Here is a 17453-nt window from a genome sequence, read left to right on the forward strand (position 1 = left end):
TTTACAACAAATGCTAAAGAACCTTCTCTAGGCAAGAAACACAAGAGAAGGAAATGACCTACAATAACAAACCCAAAACAATTAAGAAAATGGGAATAGGAACATACATATCGATAATTACCTTAAATGTAAATGGATTAAATGCTCCCACCAAAAGAAACAGACTGGCTGAATGGATACAAAAACAAGACCCATATATATGTTGTCTACAAGAGACCCACTACAGACCTAGGGACACATACAGACTGAAAGTGAGGGGATGGAAAAAGATAATCCATGCAAATGGAAATCAGAAGAAAGCTGGAGTACCAATTCTCATAGCAGACAAAATAGACATTAAAATAAAGACTATTACAAGAGACAAAGAATGACACTACATAATGATCAAGGGATCATTCCAAGAAGAAAACATAGCAATTGTAATATATATACACCCAACATAGGAGCATATCAATACATAAGGCAAACACTAACAGCCATAAAAGGGGAAATAGACAGTAACACATTCATACTAGGGGACTTTTACACCCCACTTTCACCAATGGAGAGATCAACCAAAATGAAAATAATTAAGGAATCAAAAGCTTTAAATGATACATTAAACAAGGTGGATTTAATTGATATTTATAAGGCATTCCATCCAAAAACAACAGAATACACACTTTTCTCAAGTGCTCATGGAATATTCTGCAAGATAGATCATATCTTCAGTTACAACTCAAGCCTTAGTAAATTTAAGAAAATTGAAATTGTATGAAGTCTTTTCCAACCGCAATGCTATGCGACTAGATACCTATTACAGGAAAAGTTCTGTAAAAAATACAAATACATGGAGGCTAAACAATACACTACTTCATAACGAAGTGATCACTGAAGAAATCAAAGAGGAATTGAACAAACACCTAGAAACAAATGACAATGGAGACACGACACCCAAAACCTATGGGATGCAGCAAAAGCATTTCTAAGAGGGAAGTTTATAGCAATACAATCCTACCTTAAGGAACAGGAAACATCTCGAATAAACAACATAACCTTGCACCTAATGCAATTAGAGAAAGAAGAATTAAAAACCCCCAAGGTTAGCAAAATAAATAAATCATAAAGATCAGATCAGAAATAAATGAAAAAGAAATGAAGGAAATAATAGCAAAGATCAATAAAACTAAAAGCTGGTTCTTTGAGAAGATAAACAGAATTGATAAACCATTAGACAGAATCATCAAGCAAAAAAGGGAGAAGACTCAAATCAATAGAATTAGAATTGAAAACGGAGAAGTAACAAATGACACTGCAGAAATACAAAAGATCATGAGAGATTACTACAAGCATCTCTATGCCAATAAAATGGACAACCTGAAAGAAATGGAAAAATTCTTAGAAATGCACAATCTGCCAAGACTGAATCAGGAAGAAACACAAAATATGAGAGACCAATCACAAGCACTGAAATTGAAACTGTGATTAAAAATTTTCCAGCAAACCAAAGCCCAGGACCAGAAGGCTTCACAGGCGAATTCTATCAAACATTTAGAGAAGAGCTAACACCTATCCTTCTCGAACTCTTCCAAAATATAGCAGAGGGAGGAACACTCCCAAACTCATTCTGTGAGTCCACCGTCACCCTGATACCAAAACCAGAGAAGGATGTCACAAAGAAAGAAAACTACATGCCAGTATCACTGATGAACATAGAGGCAAAAATCCTCAACAAAATACTAGCACACGGATTCCAACAGCACATTAAAAGGTTATACAACATGATCAAGCGGATTTTATTCCAGGAGGCAAGGATTCTTCAATATACGCAAATCAATCAATGTGATACACCATATTAAAAAACCAAGGAGAAAAACCATATGATCATCTCAATAGATGCAGAGAAAGCTTTCGACAAAATTCAACACCTATTATGATAAAATTCCTGCAGAAAGAAGGCATAGAGGGAACTTTCCTCAACATAATAAAGGACATATATGTCAAACCCACAGCCAACATCATCCTTAATGGTGAAAAACTGAAACCATTTCCACTAAAATCAGGAACAAGAAAAGGGTGCCCACTTTCACCACTAGTATTCAACATAGTTTTGGAAGTTTTAGGCACAGCAATCAGAGAAGAAAAGGAAATAAAAGGAATCCAGGTCTTCCCTGGTGGTGCAGTGGTTGAGAGTCTGCCTACCGATGCAGGGGACTCGGGTTCGTGCCCTGGTCTGGGAGGATCCCACATGCCGCGGAGCGGCTGGACCCGGGAGCCCTGGGCACTGGATCTGCGCGTCCAGAGCCTGTGCTCCACAACGGGAGAGGCCACAATGGTGAGAGGCCTGTGTACTGCAGAAAAAAAAAAAAAGGAATCCAAATCATAAAGGAAGAAGTAAAACTGTCACTGTTTTCAGATGACATGATATTTTACATAGGGAATCCTAAAGATGCTACCAGAAAACTACTAGAGCTAATTAATGAATTTGGTAAAGTGGCAGGATACAAAATTAATACACAGAAATCTCTGGCATTCGTAGACACTAATGATGAAAATTCTGAAATTGAAATCAAGAAAACACTCCCATTTTCACTGCAACAAAAAGAATAAAATATCTTAGAATAAAGCTACCTAAGGAGACAAAAGACCTCTATGCAGAAAATTATAGGACACTGATGTAAGAAATTAAAAATGATAGAAATAGTTGGAGGGATATACCATGTTCTTAGATTGGAAGAATCAACATTGTGAAAATGACTCTACTACCCAAAGCAGTCTACAGATTCAATGCAATCCATACAAAATTACCACTGGCATTTTTCACAGAACTAGAATAAAAACTTTCACAATATTTATGGAAACACAAAAGACCCTGAATAGCCAAAGCAGTCTTGAGAACAAAAAATGGAGCTGGAGGAATCAGGTGCCCTTATTTCAGACTATACTACAAAGCTACAGTAATCAAGACAGTATGGTACTGTCACAAAAACAGAAATATAGATCAATGGAACAGGATATAAAACCCAGAGATAAACCCACACACATATGGTCCCCTTATCTTTGATAAAGGAGGCAGGAATGTACAGTGGAGAAAGGACAGCCTCTTCAATAAGTGGTGCTGGGAGATCTGGACACGTACATGTAAAAGTATGAGATTAGAACACTCCCTAACACCATAAACAAAAATAAACTCAAAATGGATTAAAGACCTAAATATAAAGTGAGAAACTATCAAACTCTTAGAGGAAAACATAGGCAGAACACTCTATGACATAAATCACAGCAAGATCCTTTTTGACACACCTCCTAGAGAAATGGAAATAAAAACAAAAATAAACAAATGGGACCTAATGAAACTTCAAAGCTTTTGCACAGCAAAGGAAACCATAAACAAGACCAAAAGACAACCCTCAGAATTGGAAAAAGTATGTGCAAGTGAAGTAACTGACAAAAGATTAATCTCCAAAATTTATAAGCAGCTCATGCAGCTCAATAACTAAAAGACAAACAACCCAATCCAAAAATGGGCAGAAGACCTAAATAGATATTTCTCCAAAGAAGATATACAGACTGCCAACAAACACATGAAAGAATTCTCAACATCATTAATCATTAGAGAAATTCAAATCAAAACTACAATGAGATATCATCTCACACCAGTCAGAATGGCCATCATCAAAAAATCTAGCAACAATAAATGCTGGAGAGCGTTTGGAGTAAATGGAACACTCTTGCAGTGTTGGTGGGTATGTGAATTGGTACAGCCACTATAGCGAACAGTATGGAGATTCCTTAGAAAACTAGATAAAGAACTACCATATGACCCAGCAATCCCACTATGCGCATATACCCTGAGAAAACCATAATTCAAAAAGTGTCATGTACTGAAATGTTCATTGCAGCTCTATTTACAATTGCCAGGATATGGAATCAACCTAAGTGTCCATCATCGGGTGAATGGATAAAGAAGAGGTGGCACATATATACAATGGAATAGTACTCAGCCATTAAAAGAAACGAAATTGAGTTATTGTTGTGAGGTGGATGGGCCTAGAGTCTGTCATACACTGTGAAGTAAGTCAGAAAGAGAAAGACAAATACTGTATACTAACACATATATATGGAATCTAAGAAAAAAAATGTCATGAAGAACCTATGGGTTCAACAGGAATAAAGACACAGACCTATTAGAGAATGGACTTGAGGATATGGGGATAGGGAAGGGTAAGCTGTGACAAAGTGAGAGAGTGGCATGGACATATATACAATACCAAACCTAAAATAGATAGCTAGTTGGAAGCAGCTGCATCACACAGGGAGATCAGCTCGGTGCTTTGTGACCACCTAGATGGATGGTATAGGGAGGGTGTGAGGGAGTGAGATGTAAGAGGGAAGAGATATGGGAACATATGTATATGTATAACTGATTCACTTTGTTATAAAGCAGAAAATAACACACCATTGTAAAGCAATTATACTCCATTAAATATTTTTTTTAAAAAAGGAATAGAGGATTCCCTTGTCTCGATAATAGTTATCTATCAAAAGATTACAGAAAACACTAAAATCAAGACTCATTTTCATTAAGAATAAAAGTAGGTCGTTAGAGATATCTTAATTCTTTTTCTTTCACAATCCTTGTTGGATCCTGTTGACTCAAGGTATGTCTAAAATCTGACCACTTGTCAACCACACTGCTGCCATCCTGCTCTCAGCCACTATTTTCTCTCTCTTGTAGTACTACAGTAGCCTCCTAAGAGATCTTCCAGCTTTTAACCTTTCCTCTTTATATCCACAACATTGTAAATAGAGTGTTCCTTTAGAAAACGTACATCAGAACACGTCATTCCTCTGCTTAAAAATTTGTAGAGCACCTTTCAGGAGTGAGTGAAATGTTCTGAATCTTGGTTGTGGCAGTGCTTTGACAAATGTGTGTGTCTGACAAATCTCAGCAAGTTGTTAAAATGGATTAAATTAAATGGATAAATTTTATTGAACATACATTTAATCAATAAAGTTGTTTAAAAATATATTTAGAATTAACAAAGTTAAGTTAAATCTAAGAGAAACTAACATGAAAAAAACAACAATAATAAACTCTAATACTTCATTTCACTCAGAATTAATGTCAAACTGCTTACTATTGCCAACAAGTTCCTAGATAATCTGACCTGCTGTTCTCTCTAATCTCATCTTTTCCTCTTCATCAATCTGATGAAGCCATATTGTCATCCTTCCACACATCCCAGGAATATTATTTAGGGCTTTTTTCACTGGTCCATTTCTCTATCTAGAATGTTATTTCCTCAGATTTCCATGTGGCTAATTTTCTCTTTCAAATATTTGCTCAAATATCAATTTTTCAATGAAGTTAATCTAACCACACTATCTAAAATAGCAACAGTCCCCACCCCTACATGTACTTTTTTCCTATGAAATTTCCTGCTTTCCACAGTGTAATTTACTTATTTGTTATGTTTATTTTGTGTATCCTGTGGTAAAAAGTAAACTCTGTGAGGATAAGACATTTTGTTTCTTTACGAATATTCCCAAGAGAGTGGCTGGCACTCAAGATTTATTTAATAAGTCAATAATTTGTAATTTATTAGAAATTAGCAAGAAATGAATGAAAGAATAGCTGGGCACTTTTAAGAATGCAGATGATACTAGATAGTATAATTTTTAGTGTGCCCAGTTCATGAATTAACTTATTCGTTCACTCATTCAACAAGGGTAAAAAAAGAGATATTGAGGAGGGGGGAAGATGGCAGAAGAGTAAGACACGGAGATCACCTGCCTCGCCACAGATACATCAGAAATACATCTACACGTGGAACAACTCCTACAGAACACCTACTGAATGCTGGCAGAAGACCTCACACCTCCCAAAAGGCAAGAAATTCGCCACATATCTGGATAGGGCAAAATAAAAGAAGAATAAACAGACACAAAAGAATAGGGATGGGACCTGCACCAGTGGGAGGGTGCCATGAAGGAGGAAAGATTTCCACACACTAGAAGCCCCCTCGTGGGTGGAGACTGCGGGTGGCGGAAAGGGAGAGATATGGAGCCATGGAGGAGAGTGCAGCCACAGGCGTGCGGAGGGCAGGCAGAGAGAAACCAGCACAGAGGATTGGTGCCAACTGGCACTCACCAGCCCGAGAGGCTTGTCTGCTCACCTGCCGGAGTGGGTGGGGTCTGGGGGCTGAGACTCGGGCTTTAGTCGGTGCACAGGGAGAGGACTGGTGGCATGAACACAGCCTGAAGGGGTTAGTGCAACACGGCTAGCCGGGAGGGAGTCCGGGAAAAAGTCTGGACCTGCCAAAGAGACAAGAGACATTTTCTCCTCTTTGTTTCCTGGTGTTCGAGGAGAGGGGATTAAGAGCACTGCTTAAAGGAGCTCCAGAGATGGGCGCAAGCCACGGCTAACAGCACGGACACTAGAGACGGGCATGAGACACTAAGGCTGCTGCTGCTGCCACCAATAAGCCTGTGTGTGAGCACAGGTCACTCTCCACACCTCCCTTCTGGAGATACTGTGCAGTCTGCCACTGCCAGGGTCCCGAGATCCAGGGACAACTTACCCGGGAGAATGCATGGTGCACCTCAGGCTGGTGCAACGTCACACCGGTCTCTGCGGATGCAGGCTCGCCTGCACACCATACCCCTCCCTCCTCCTGGCTTGAGTGAGCCAGAGCCCCTGAATCAGTGGCTCCTTTAACCCCGTCCGGTCTGAGTGAAGAACAGACGCCCTCCGGCGACCTACACGCAGAGGCGGGGCCAAATCCAAAGCTGAAAACCAGGAGCTGTGCGAACAAAGAAGAGAAAGGGAAATCTCTCCCAGCAGCCTCAAGAACAGCAGATTAAATCTCCACAATCAACTTGATGTACCCTGCATCTGTGGAATACCTGAATAGACAACGAATCATCCCAAATTGAGGAGGTGAACTTTGAGAGCAAGATTTAGTATTTTTTTCCCTTTTCCTCTTTTTGTGAGTGTGTATGTGTATGCTTCTGTGTGAGAGTTTGTCTGTATAGCTTTGCTTTCACCATTTGTCCTAGGGTTCTATCTGTCCATTTTCTTCTCTTTTACTTAAATTTTTTTTCTTAATATTTATCTTTTTATTTAAATAACATTATTTTATTTTACCTTACTTTATTTTATTTTATCCTCTTTCTTTCTTTCATTTTTTCTACTTTTTCTCCATTTTATTCTGAGCCGTGTGGATGAAAGGCTCTTTGTGATGAAGCCAGGAGTCAGGGTTGTGCCACTGAGGTGGGAGAGACAACTTGAGGACACTGGTCCACAAGAGACTTCCCAGCTCTGTGTAATACCAAATGGAAAAACCTCCCAGAGATCTCCATCTCAACAGCAACACCCAGCTTAACTCAATGACCAACAAGCTACAGTGCTGGGCACCCTATGCCAAACAACTAGCAGGTCAGGAACACAATCGCAACCATTAGCAGAGAGACTGCCTAAAATCATAATAAGTCCACAGACACCCCAAAACACACCACCAGACATGGACCTTCCCACCAGAAAGACAAGATCCAGCCTCATTCACCAGAACACAGGCACTAGTCCCGTCCACCAGGAAACCTACACAACCAACTGAACCAACTTTAGACACTGGGGACAGACACCAGAAACAAAGGGAAATATGAACCTTCAGCCTGCAAAAAGGAGAGCGCAAACACAGTAACATAAGCAAAATGAGAATACAGAAAAGCACACAGCAGATGAAGGAGCAAGATAAAAACCCACCAGACCTAGCAAATGAAGAGGAAATAGGCAGTCTACCTGAAAAAAAATTCAGAACAAATGATAGAAAAGATGATCGAAAATCTTGAAAATAGAATAGTGAAAATGCAAGAAACATTTAACAAGGACCTAGAAGAACTAAAGATGAAACAAGCAACGATGAACAATAAATGAAATGAAACGATAAATGAAACAAAAAATATTCTAGAAGGGATCAATAGGAGAATAACTGAGGCAGAAGAACAGATAGGTGACCTGGAAGATAGAATATTGGAAAAAACTTCTGCAGAGCAGAATAAAGAAAAAGAGAATGAAAAGAATTGAGGACAGTGTCAGAGACCTCTGGCACAATATTAAACGTACCAACATTTGAATTATAGGGGTTCCAGAAGAAGAAGAGAAAAAGAAAGGGCTTGAGAAAATATTTGAAGAGATTATAGTTGAAAACTTCCCTAATATGGGAAAGGAAAGAGTTAATAAAGTCCAGGCAACACAGAGAGTCCCATACAGGATAAATCCCAGGAGAAACATGCCAAGACACATATTAATCAAACTGTCAAAAATTAAATACAAAGAAAACATATTATAAGCAGCAAGAGAAAAGCAACAAATAACACACAAGTGAATGCCCATAAGGTTAACAGGTGATCTTTCAGCAGAAACTCTGCAAACCAGAAAGGACTGGCAGGACATATTTAAAGTGATGAAGGAGAAAAACCTACCTCCAATATTATGCTACCAAGCAAGGATCTCATTCAGATTTGTTGGAGAAATTAAAACCTTTACAGACAAGCAAAAGCTCAGAGACATCAGCACCACCAAACCAGCTTTACAACAAATGTGAAAGGATGTTCTCTAGGCAAGAAACACAAGAGAAGGAAAAGACCTACAATAACAAACACAAAACAATTAAGAAAATAAGAATATGAACATACATGTTGATAATTACCTTAAATGTAAATGGATTAAATGCTCCCACCAAAAGACACAGACTGGCTGCATGGATACAAAAACAAGGCCCATATATATGCTATCTACAAGAGACCCACTTCAGACCTAGAGACACATACAGACTGAAAGTGAGGAGATGGAAAATGATATTCCATGCAAATGGAAACCAAAAGAAAACTGGAGTAGCAATTCTCATATCAAACAAAAGAGACTTTAAAATAAAGACTATTAGAAGAGAGAAAGAAGGACAATACATAACGATCAAGGGATAGATCCAAGAAGAAGATATAACAATTGTAAATATTTATGTACCCAACATAGGAGCTCCTCAATACATAAGGCAAATACTAAGAGCCATAAAAGGGGAAATCGACAGTAACACATTCATAGTAGGGGACATTAACACTCCACTTTCACCAATAGACATATCATCCAAAATGAAAATAAATAAGGAAACACAGCTTTAAATGATACATTAAACAAGACGGATTTAATTGATATTTATAGGACATTGCATCCAAAAACAACAGAATACACATTTTTCTTAAGTGCTCATGGAACATTCTCCAGGATAGATCATATCTTGTGTCACAAATTAAGCCTTGGTAAATTAAAGAAAATTGAAATTGTATCAAGTATCTTTTCCGACCACAATGCTATGAAACTAGATATAAACTACAGAAAAAGATCTGTAAAAAATAAAAACAGATGGGGGCTAAACAATACACTACTTAATAACGAAGTGATCACTGAAGAAATCAAATAGGAAATCAAAAAATACCTGGAAACAAATGACAATGGAGACATGACGACCCAAATCCTGTGGAATGCAACAAAAGCAGCTCTAAGAGGGAAGTTTAAACCAATACAATCCTACCTTAAGAAACAGGAAACATATCGAATAAACAACCTAACCTTGCACCTAAAGCAATTAGAGAAAGAAGAACAACAACAACAACAAAAAACAATGTTAGCAGAAATAAAGGAATCAAAAAGATCAGATCAGAAATAAATGAAAAAGAAATGAAGGAAACGATAGCAAAGATCAGTAAAACTAAAAGCTCTTTCTTTGAGAAGATAAACAAAATTGATAAATGATTAGCCACACTCATGAAGAAAAAAAGGGAGAAAACTCAAAGCAATAGAATTAGAAATGAAAAAGGAAAAGTAACAACTGACACTGCAGAAATACAAAAGATCATGAGAGATTACTAGAAGCAACTCTATGCCAATAAAATGGACAACCTGGAAGAAATGGACAAATTCTTAGAAATGCACAACCTGCCAAGACTGAATCAGGAAGAAATAGATAATATGAAAAGACCAATCACAAGTACTGAAAGTGAAACTCTGTTTAAATATCTTCCAACAAACAAAAGCCCATGAACAGATGGCTTCACAGGCAAATTCTATCAAACATTTAGAGAAGAGCTAACACCTACCCTTCTCAAACTCTTCCAAAATATAGCAGAGGGAGGAAAACTCCCAAACTCATTCTACGAGGCCACCATCACCCTGATACCAAAACCAGACAAGGATGTCACAAAGAAAGAAAATTACAGGCCAATAACACTGATGATCATAGATACAAAAATCCTCAACAAAACACTAGCAAACAGAATCCAACAGCACATTAAAAGGATCATACACCATGATCAAGTGGGGTTTATTTAAGGTATGTAAGGATTCTTCAATATACGCAAATCAATCAATGTGATACATCATATCAACAAATTGAAAGAGAAAATCCATATGGTGATCTCAATAGATGCAGAGAAAGCTTTTGACAAAATTGAACAGCATTTATGATAAAAACCCTGCAGAAAGTAGGCATAGAGGGATCTTTCCTCAACATAATAAAGGCTATATATGACAAACCCACAGCCAACATCATCCTCAATTGTGAAAAACTGAAAGCATTTTCTCTAAGATTAGGAAAAAGACAATGTTGCCCACTCTCACCACTATTATTCAACATAGTTTTGGAAGTTTTAGCCACAGCAATCCGAGAAGAAAAGTAAATAAAAGGAATCCAAATCAGAAAAGAAGAAGTAAAGTTGTCACTGTTTGCAGATGACATGATACTATACCTAGAGAATCCTAAATATGCTACAGGAAAACCACTAGAGCTATTCATTGAATTTGGTAAAGTAGCAGGATACAAAACTAATGCACAGAAGTCTCTGGCATTCCTATGCACTAATGATGAAAAATCTGAAAGTGAAATCAAGAAAACACTCCCATTTACCATTGCAACAAAAAGAATAAAATATCTAGGAATAAACGAACCTAAGGAGACAAAAGACCTGTATGTAGAAAATTAAAAGACTCTGATGAAAGAAATTAAAGATGATACAAATAGATGGAGAGATATACCATGTTCTTGGATTGGAAGAATCCACATTGTGAAAAAGACTCTACTACCCAAAGCAATCTACAGATTCAATGCAATCCCTATCAAACTACCATGGACATTTTTCACAGAACTAGAACAAAAAATTTCGCAGTTTGTATGGAAACACCAAAGATCCCGAAAAGCCAATGCAATCTTGAGAAAGAAAAACGGAGCTGGAGGAATCAGTCTCCCTTACTTCAGACTATACTGCAAAGCTACAGTAATCAAGAGTATGGTACTGGCACGAAAACTGAAATATAGATCAATGGAACAGGGTAGAAAGCCCAGAGATAAACCCACGCACATATGTTCTCCTTATCTTTGATAAAGGAGGCAGGAATGTACAGTGGAGAATGGATAGCCTTTTCAATAAGTGGTGCTGTGAAAACTGGACAGGTACATGTAAAAGTATGATACTAGATCACTCCCTAACACCATACACAAAAATAGCTCAAAATGGATTAAAGACCTAAATGTAAGGCCAGAAAGTATCAAATTCTTAGAAGAATACATAGGCAGAACACTTTATGACATAAATTACAGCAAGATCCTTTTTGACTCACCTCCTAGAGAAATGGAAATAAAAACAGAAATAAACAAATGGGACCTAATGGAACTGCAAAGCTTTTGCACAGCAAAGGGAATCATAAACAAGACCAAAAGACAACCCTCAAAATGGGAGAAAATATTTGCAAATGAAGCAACTGACAAAGGATTAATCTCCAAAATTTACAAGCAGCTCATGCAGCTCAATAACAAAAGAATAAACAACCCAGTCCAAAAATGGGCTGAAGACCTAAATAGACATTTCTCCAAAGAAGATATCCAGACTGCCAGCAAACACATGAAAGAATGCTCAACATCATTAATCATTAGGGAAATGCATATCAAAACTACAATGAGATATCATCTCACACCAGTCAGAATGGCCATCATCAAAATATCTAGAAACAATAACTGCTGGAGAGGGTGTGGAGAAAAGGGAACACTCTTGCACTGCTGGTGGGAATGTGAATTGGTACAGTCACTATGGAGAACAGTATGGAGGTTCCTTAGAAAACTACATATAGAAATACCATATGACCCAGCAATCCCACTACTGGCCATATACCCTGAGAAAAACATAATTCAAAATGAGTCATGTACCAAAATGTTCATTGCAGCTCTATTTACAATAGCCAGGAGATGGAAACAATCTAAGTTTCCATCATCAGGTGAATGGATAAAGAAGGTGTGCCACATATATAAAATGGAATATTACTCAGCCATAAAAGGAAACGAAATTGAGCTATTTGTAATGAGGTGGATGGACCTAGAGTCTGTCATACAGAGTGCAGTAAGTCAGAAAGAGAAAGACAAATACCGTATGCTAACACATATATATGGAATTTAAGAAAAGAAAATGTCCTGAAGAACCTAGGGTTAAGACAGTAATAAAGACACAGACTTACTAGAGAATGGACTTGAGGATATGGGGAGGGGGAATGGCAAGCTGTGACAAAGTGAGAGAGTGGCATGGACATATATACACTACCAAATGTAAAATAGATTACTAGTGGGAAGCAGCCGCATAGCACAAGGAGATCAGCTCGGTGCTTTGTGACCACCTAGAGATGTGGGATATTTAGGGTGGGAGGGAAGGAGACGCAACAAGGGAGAGATATGGGAACATATGTATATGTATAACTGATTCACTTTGTTATAAAGCAGAAACTAACACACCATTGTAAAGCAATTGTACTCCAATAAAGATATTAAAAATAAAAAGGAGACATTTGAGCTGGGCCATGAAATATAAGAAATGTTTTTGAAAAACAGAGACAATGGGGCAAGTTTTTATGAAAGAATATCCAACTCGTTAATACCATAGCCAGGCTGTGAAATTGCATCATGAGATGGAATATGAGTATGACGTTGAAAGATGATATTAACTGAGGGAACAAACAAAATTTCCAGACCAGAAGCCAGACAAATTCGATGGTGGGCGGGACACAGGCTTGGCAATTGACATATTAAGCGTAATGAAATTGTAAGGGACATAAAAGCAGCAGTAGAAAATTGTGATAACTCTACAGCAGTTTTGTTTTCATTTTAAGAAATACTAAAGTATAAAATAAATGGAAGGAAGATGAACAAAGTACTGATTTAGTCCATGATGACTTCTTTGATTTTTTAAAAAATCATATAGTTTAAAAAGATTTCTTTTTGCCTGTTATATAAATGTGTTTGTATACTGCTGCTTTGCTGTGCTCTAAGTGTGCAAGTAACCTACCCCTTTCCCCTCACTCACCATTAGTTTTGATGTATTCTTGCTGACCTGTGACTCTCAAGAATAAACTCTAATTCCATGATCTGCCTTCCTTCGATGATGTTCCATTTCCTGAACATTTCCTAATCTCTTTTATGTATAGGAAAATATTCTACTACTATTCCCTGAATTGTCAAGCTAATTCCTCATTAAGGTGTTACAAGTTTAATTTTGATTACTGTTTTAGCTCAGGCTGCTATAACAAATACCATAAACTAGATGGCTTAAACAACACTTATTCTCACAGGTTTGGAGGTTAGTCCAAGATCAGGATGCAATCATGACTGGGTACTTACGAAGGACCTCTTCCTGGCTTGTAAATGCTACCTTCTTGCTGTATCCTCACATGACAGAGAGAGTTCTGTTATCTTCATTTCCTTATAATGGTACCAATCCCATCATGGGGAGCTCCACCTTCATGACCTCCTCAAAACTTAAAAATCTCCTTAAAGCCATACCTCTGAATATCATCACATTTGGGATTAGTGCTTCAAAATATGGATTTTTTATGGGGACGGAAACATTCAAGCCATAGAAGTGATCCATCCATAGCAGTTAACTATAGTTTGAGGTCTTTAAAGACCTTAAAGCCAAAATATAACTGAATGAATTTCAAAAGTTTGGATTTGGAGTAATGTGAAATGCTTTAGAAAGTGGCATTTCTAGTACCTCTCTCAAATCACTATATATATATATATATATATATATATATATATATATATATATATATGTTATTCCACCTATATTTACGACTAGATACAGTCAACACTTCATCCCAATTATTTGGGCAGCATCATGATGCAGGAAAGAATACTGAACGTTGAATCAAGAGTGTTATTTTTAACACACATTTCTGAGAATAAAATTAAGATACTTATAATAAACAGGAACAGAATTTTTACAGGACGAAATAAGCATAAGAAACAAAATCATGTAAAAATATTAACCATGATTAGTAATCAAAGCAACTATTGGAGATCATTTCTTTTATTTTTTTAACATCTTTATTGGAGTATAATTGCTTTAAAATTGTGTGTTAATTTCTCCTTTAAAACAAAGTGAATCAGATATATATAGATATAGATATATAGATATATAGATATATATATAGATATATGTATAGCCCCATATCTCCTCCCTGTTGTGTCTCCCTCCCACCCTCCCTATCCCACCCATCTAAATGGTCACAAAGCACTGAGCTGATCTCCCTGTTCTATGTGGCTGCATCCCACTAGCTATCGATAGCTATCGATGTTACATTTGGTAGTGTATTTATGTCCATGCCCCTCTCTCACTTTGTCACAGCTTACACTTCCCCCTCCCATGTCAATTCTATTCTCTAGTAGGTCTGTATTTTTATTCCCATCCTGACCCTAGGTTCTTCGTAATCTTTTTTTTTTAATTCCATAAAAATGTGTTAAAATATGGTATTTGTTTTTCTCTCTCTGACTTACTTCACTCTGTATGACAGACTCTAGGTCCATCCACCTCACTACAAATAACTCAACTTATGGCTGGGTAATAATCCATTGTATGTGTGTGCCACATCTTCCTTATCCATTCATCTGTCGATGGACACTTATGTTGCTTCCATCTACTGGCTATTGTAAATAGAGCTGCAATGAATAATGTGGTACATGACTCTTTTTAAATTATAGTTTTCTCAGGGTATATGCCCAGTAATGGGATTGCTCGGTCATATGGTAGTTCTACTTGTAGTTTTTTAAGGAACCTCCATACTGTTCTCCATAGTGGCCGTATCAATTTACATTCTCACCAACAGTGCAAGAGGGTTCCCTTTTCTCCACATCCTCTCCAGCATTTACTGTTTTTAGATTTTTTTTTGATTATGAGCATTCTGAGTGGTGTGAGGTTATACATCTTTGTAGTTTTTATTTGCATTTCTCTAATGATTAGTGATGTTGAGCGTTCTTTCACGTGTTTTTGGCAATCTGTATATCTTCTTTGGAGAAATGTCTATTTAGGTCTTCTGCTCATTTTTGGATTGGGTTCTTGTTTCTTTGATATTGAGCTGCATGAGCTGCTTGTAAATTTTAGAGATTAATCCTTTGCCAGTTGCTTCCTTTGCAAATATTTTCTCCCATGCTGAGGGTTGTCTTTTCATCTTGTTTATGTTTTCCTTTGCTGTGCAAAAGCTTTTAAGTGTCATTAGGTTCCATTTGTTTTTTTTTTTTATTTCCATTTCTCTAGGAGGTGGGTCAAATAGGATCTTGCTGTGATTTATGTCATTAGAGTGTTCTGTCTATGTTTTCCTCTAAGAGTTTTATAGTGCCTGGGCTTACATTTAGGTCTTTAATCCATTCTGAATTTATTTTTGTGTATGGTGTTAGGGAGTGTTCGAATTTCATTCCTTTACATGTAACTGTCGAGTTTTCCCAGCACGACTTATTGAAGAGGCAGTCTTTTCTCCATTTTATATTCTTGCCTCCTTTATCACAAATAAGGTGACCATATATGCGTGGGTTTATCTCTGAGTTTTCTATCCTGTTCCGTTGATCTATATTTCTGTTTTTGTGCCAGTACCATACTGTCTTGATTAATGTAGCCTTGTAGTATAGTCTGAAGTCAGGGAGCCTGATTCCTCCAGCTCCATTTTGCTTTCTCAAGATTGCTTTGGCTATTTGGGGCCTTTTACGTTTCCATATAAATTGTGAAATTTTTTTTCTCGTTCTGTGAAAAATGCCAAGATCATTTCTTATCTAATATTACAATCATATATACATATATATATATACACATATATGCCTAAATTTTATAAATACATAACATATAAATTTTATATGTATTATCTATGTGAGATATATATATATATCTTTTTGGAGCTGTTGATGCTTCAGGGACAGTGGTACATTAATTCCCTGAAGATGGCAAAAGAAGGACAGCATAAACTTGTTTAACCATCCTCTGGGCATAGATGGTACCATATAGGAAATGTTACAAATGGGAAAATACTATTTGACTCAGTAATCTCATTAATAGAAATGTATTGTAATAAAAATATCTGAAGGAAAAAAAAAACTCTGGGCATGAAGATGATGATTGCAATACTCTGTAGGAGGAATACTTTGGAATTAAACTAAATGTATGAAATTAGGACTGTAGTTTACTAAAATATAAAATATAGTATGCATTCATTGAAATACTAATTGTGAAACCTTGAGAATTAGAGGGAAATGTTTATACTATAATGTTAAGAAAAATAGGGGAAAATACACTGGGTTTGCAACTAAGAACAATCTACATGTTTGAGGACACGGGTAGACAGTAATATGCAAATGTGAAAATACTTGTATTAATGTGGTAGAATTTGGAGAGACTATCAGTATTTTAACTGTATTTTTATGTTTTTATATTATCAATTTTCGAAATTCTAGTCCATTAAAATAGTTGTGAGATCTTAGATTCATAATGTAACATTGCCTAGGACCTGGTTCCTACACAAATGCTGGTGGTTGGACTAACATTCAGTATGTCACATCTTTCAGTGGACATTAGGATCATGCGTAGAAATTGTTGAACAGGTACATTGCTGACTCCACTTCAGACTTTTACTTGGTAGGTCTGGAGTTGGGTCCAGGGGCCTGCATTTTTAATAAGAAATAATAAAAATAATACCCAAGTTCCCTTCCACTTATCACATTTTGTGTGTCATTGTGGTCCTTAACACACTGGGAACTCTCTATAATTAGTAGATTGAAAAGTTTTACTTTTTATTTTAATTTTTTCTACTTTATTCCTCAGTCTGAAGCAAAATGGATTCACAAGCTGCTTTAAAGAACAACTGAGCACTTCATTTCACAGACTGTCCTTACCACAGTTAACACTAGCTACTCTCAGGTGAGCATTTCTACTTCTGTGAAACTGTAATAAATAAAAACAAGTCTTCTGTGAGTACCAGGAGCTGAATTTTTTACATGTAATTTATAAAGGTTATTTATAGAGATGTGTGCTTTATTTACTAAAAGCCTGAAGTACTCAAACCAAAATACTGCAGCATTTTACACCCTTTCACTTTGGAAGCTGTTTTTGACTTT

The 17453-nt window shown here is 36.8% G+C and overlaps 1 protein-coding gene across 1 annotated transcript in view; it reads left to right on the forward strand.

Annotated features, from left to right (window-relative positions):
* CYLC1 (cylicin 1) overlaps window positions 1-17193 on the forward strand; it is a gene marked incomplete at both ends in the record, with an annotated part of 134475 nt that extends 117282 nt beyond the window's left edge. Inside the window, 1 exon segment of the mRNA XM_082865120.1 lies at window positions 17161-17193. Within this exon segment, the coding sequence (XP_082721246.1) occupies window positions 17161-17193 (33 nt within the window).
* Between the last annotated feature and the right edge of the window lie 260 nt (window positions 17194-17453).

The sequence above is a fragment of the Leucopleurus acutus genome (genome assembly GCF_964270905.1).
Source record: "Leucopleurus acutus genome assembly, chromosome: X".
Classification (NCBI taxonomy): Eukaryota; Metazoa; Chordata; class Mammalia; order Artiodactyla; family Delphinidae; genus Leucopleurus; species Leucopleurus acutus.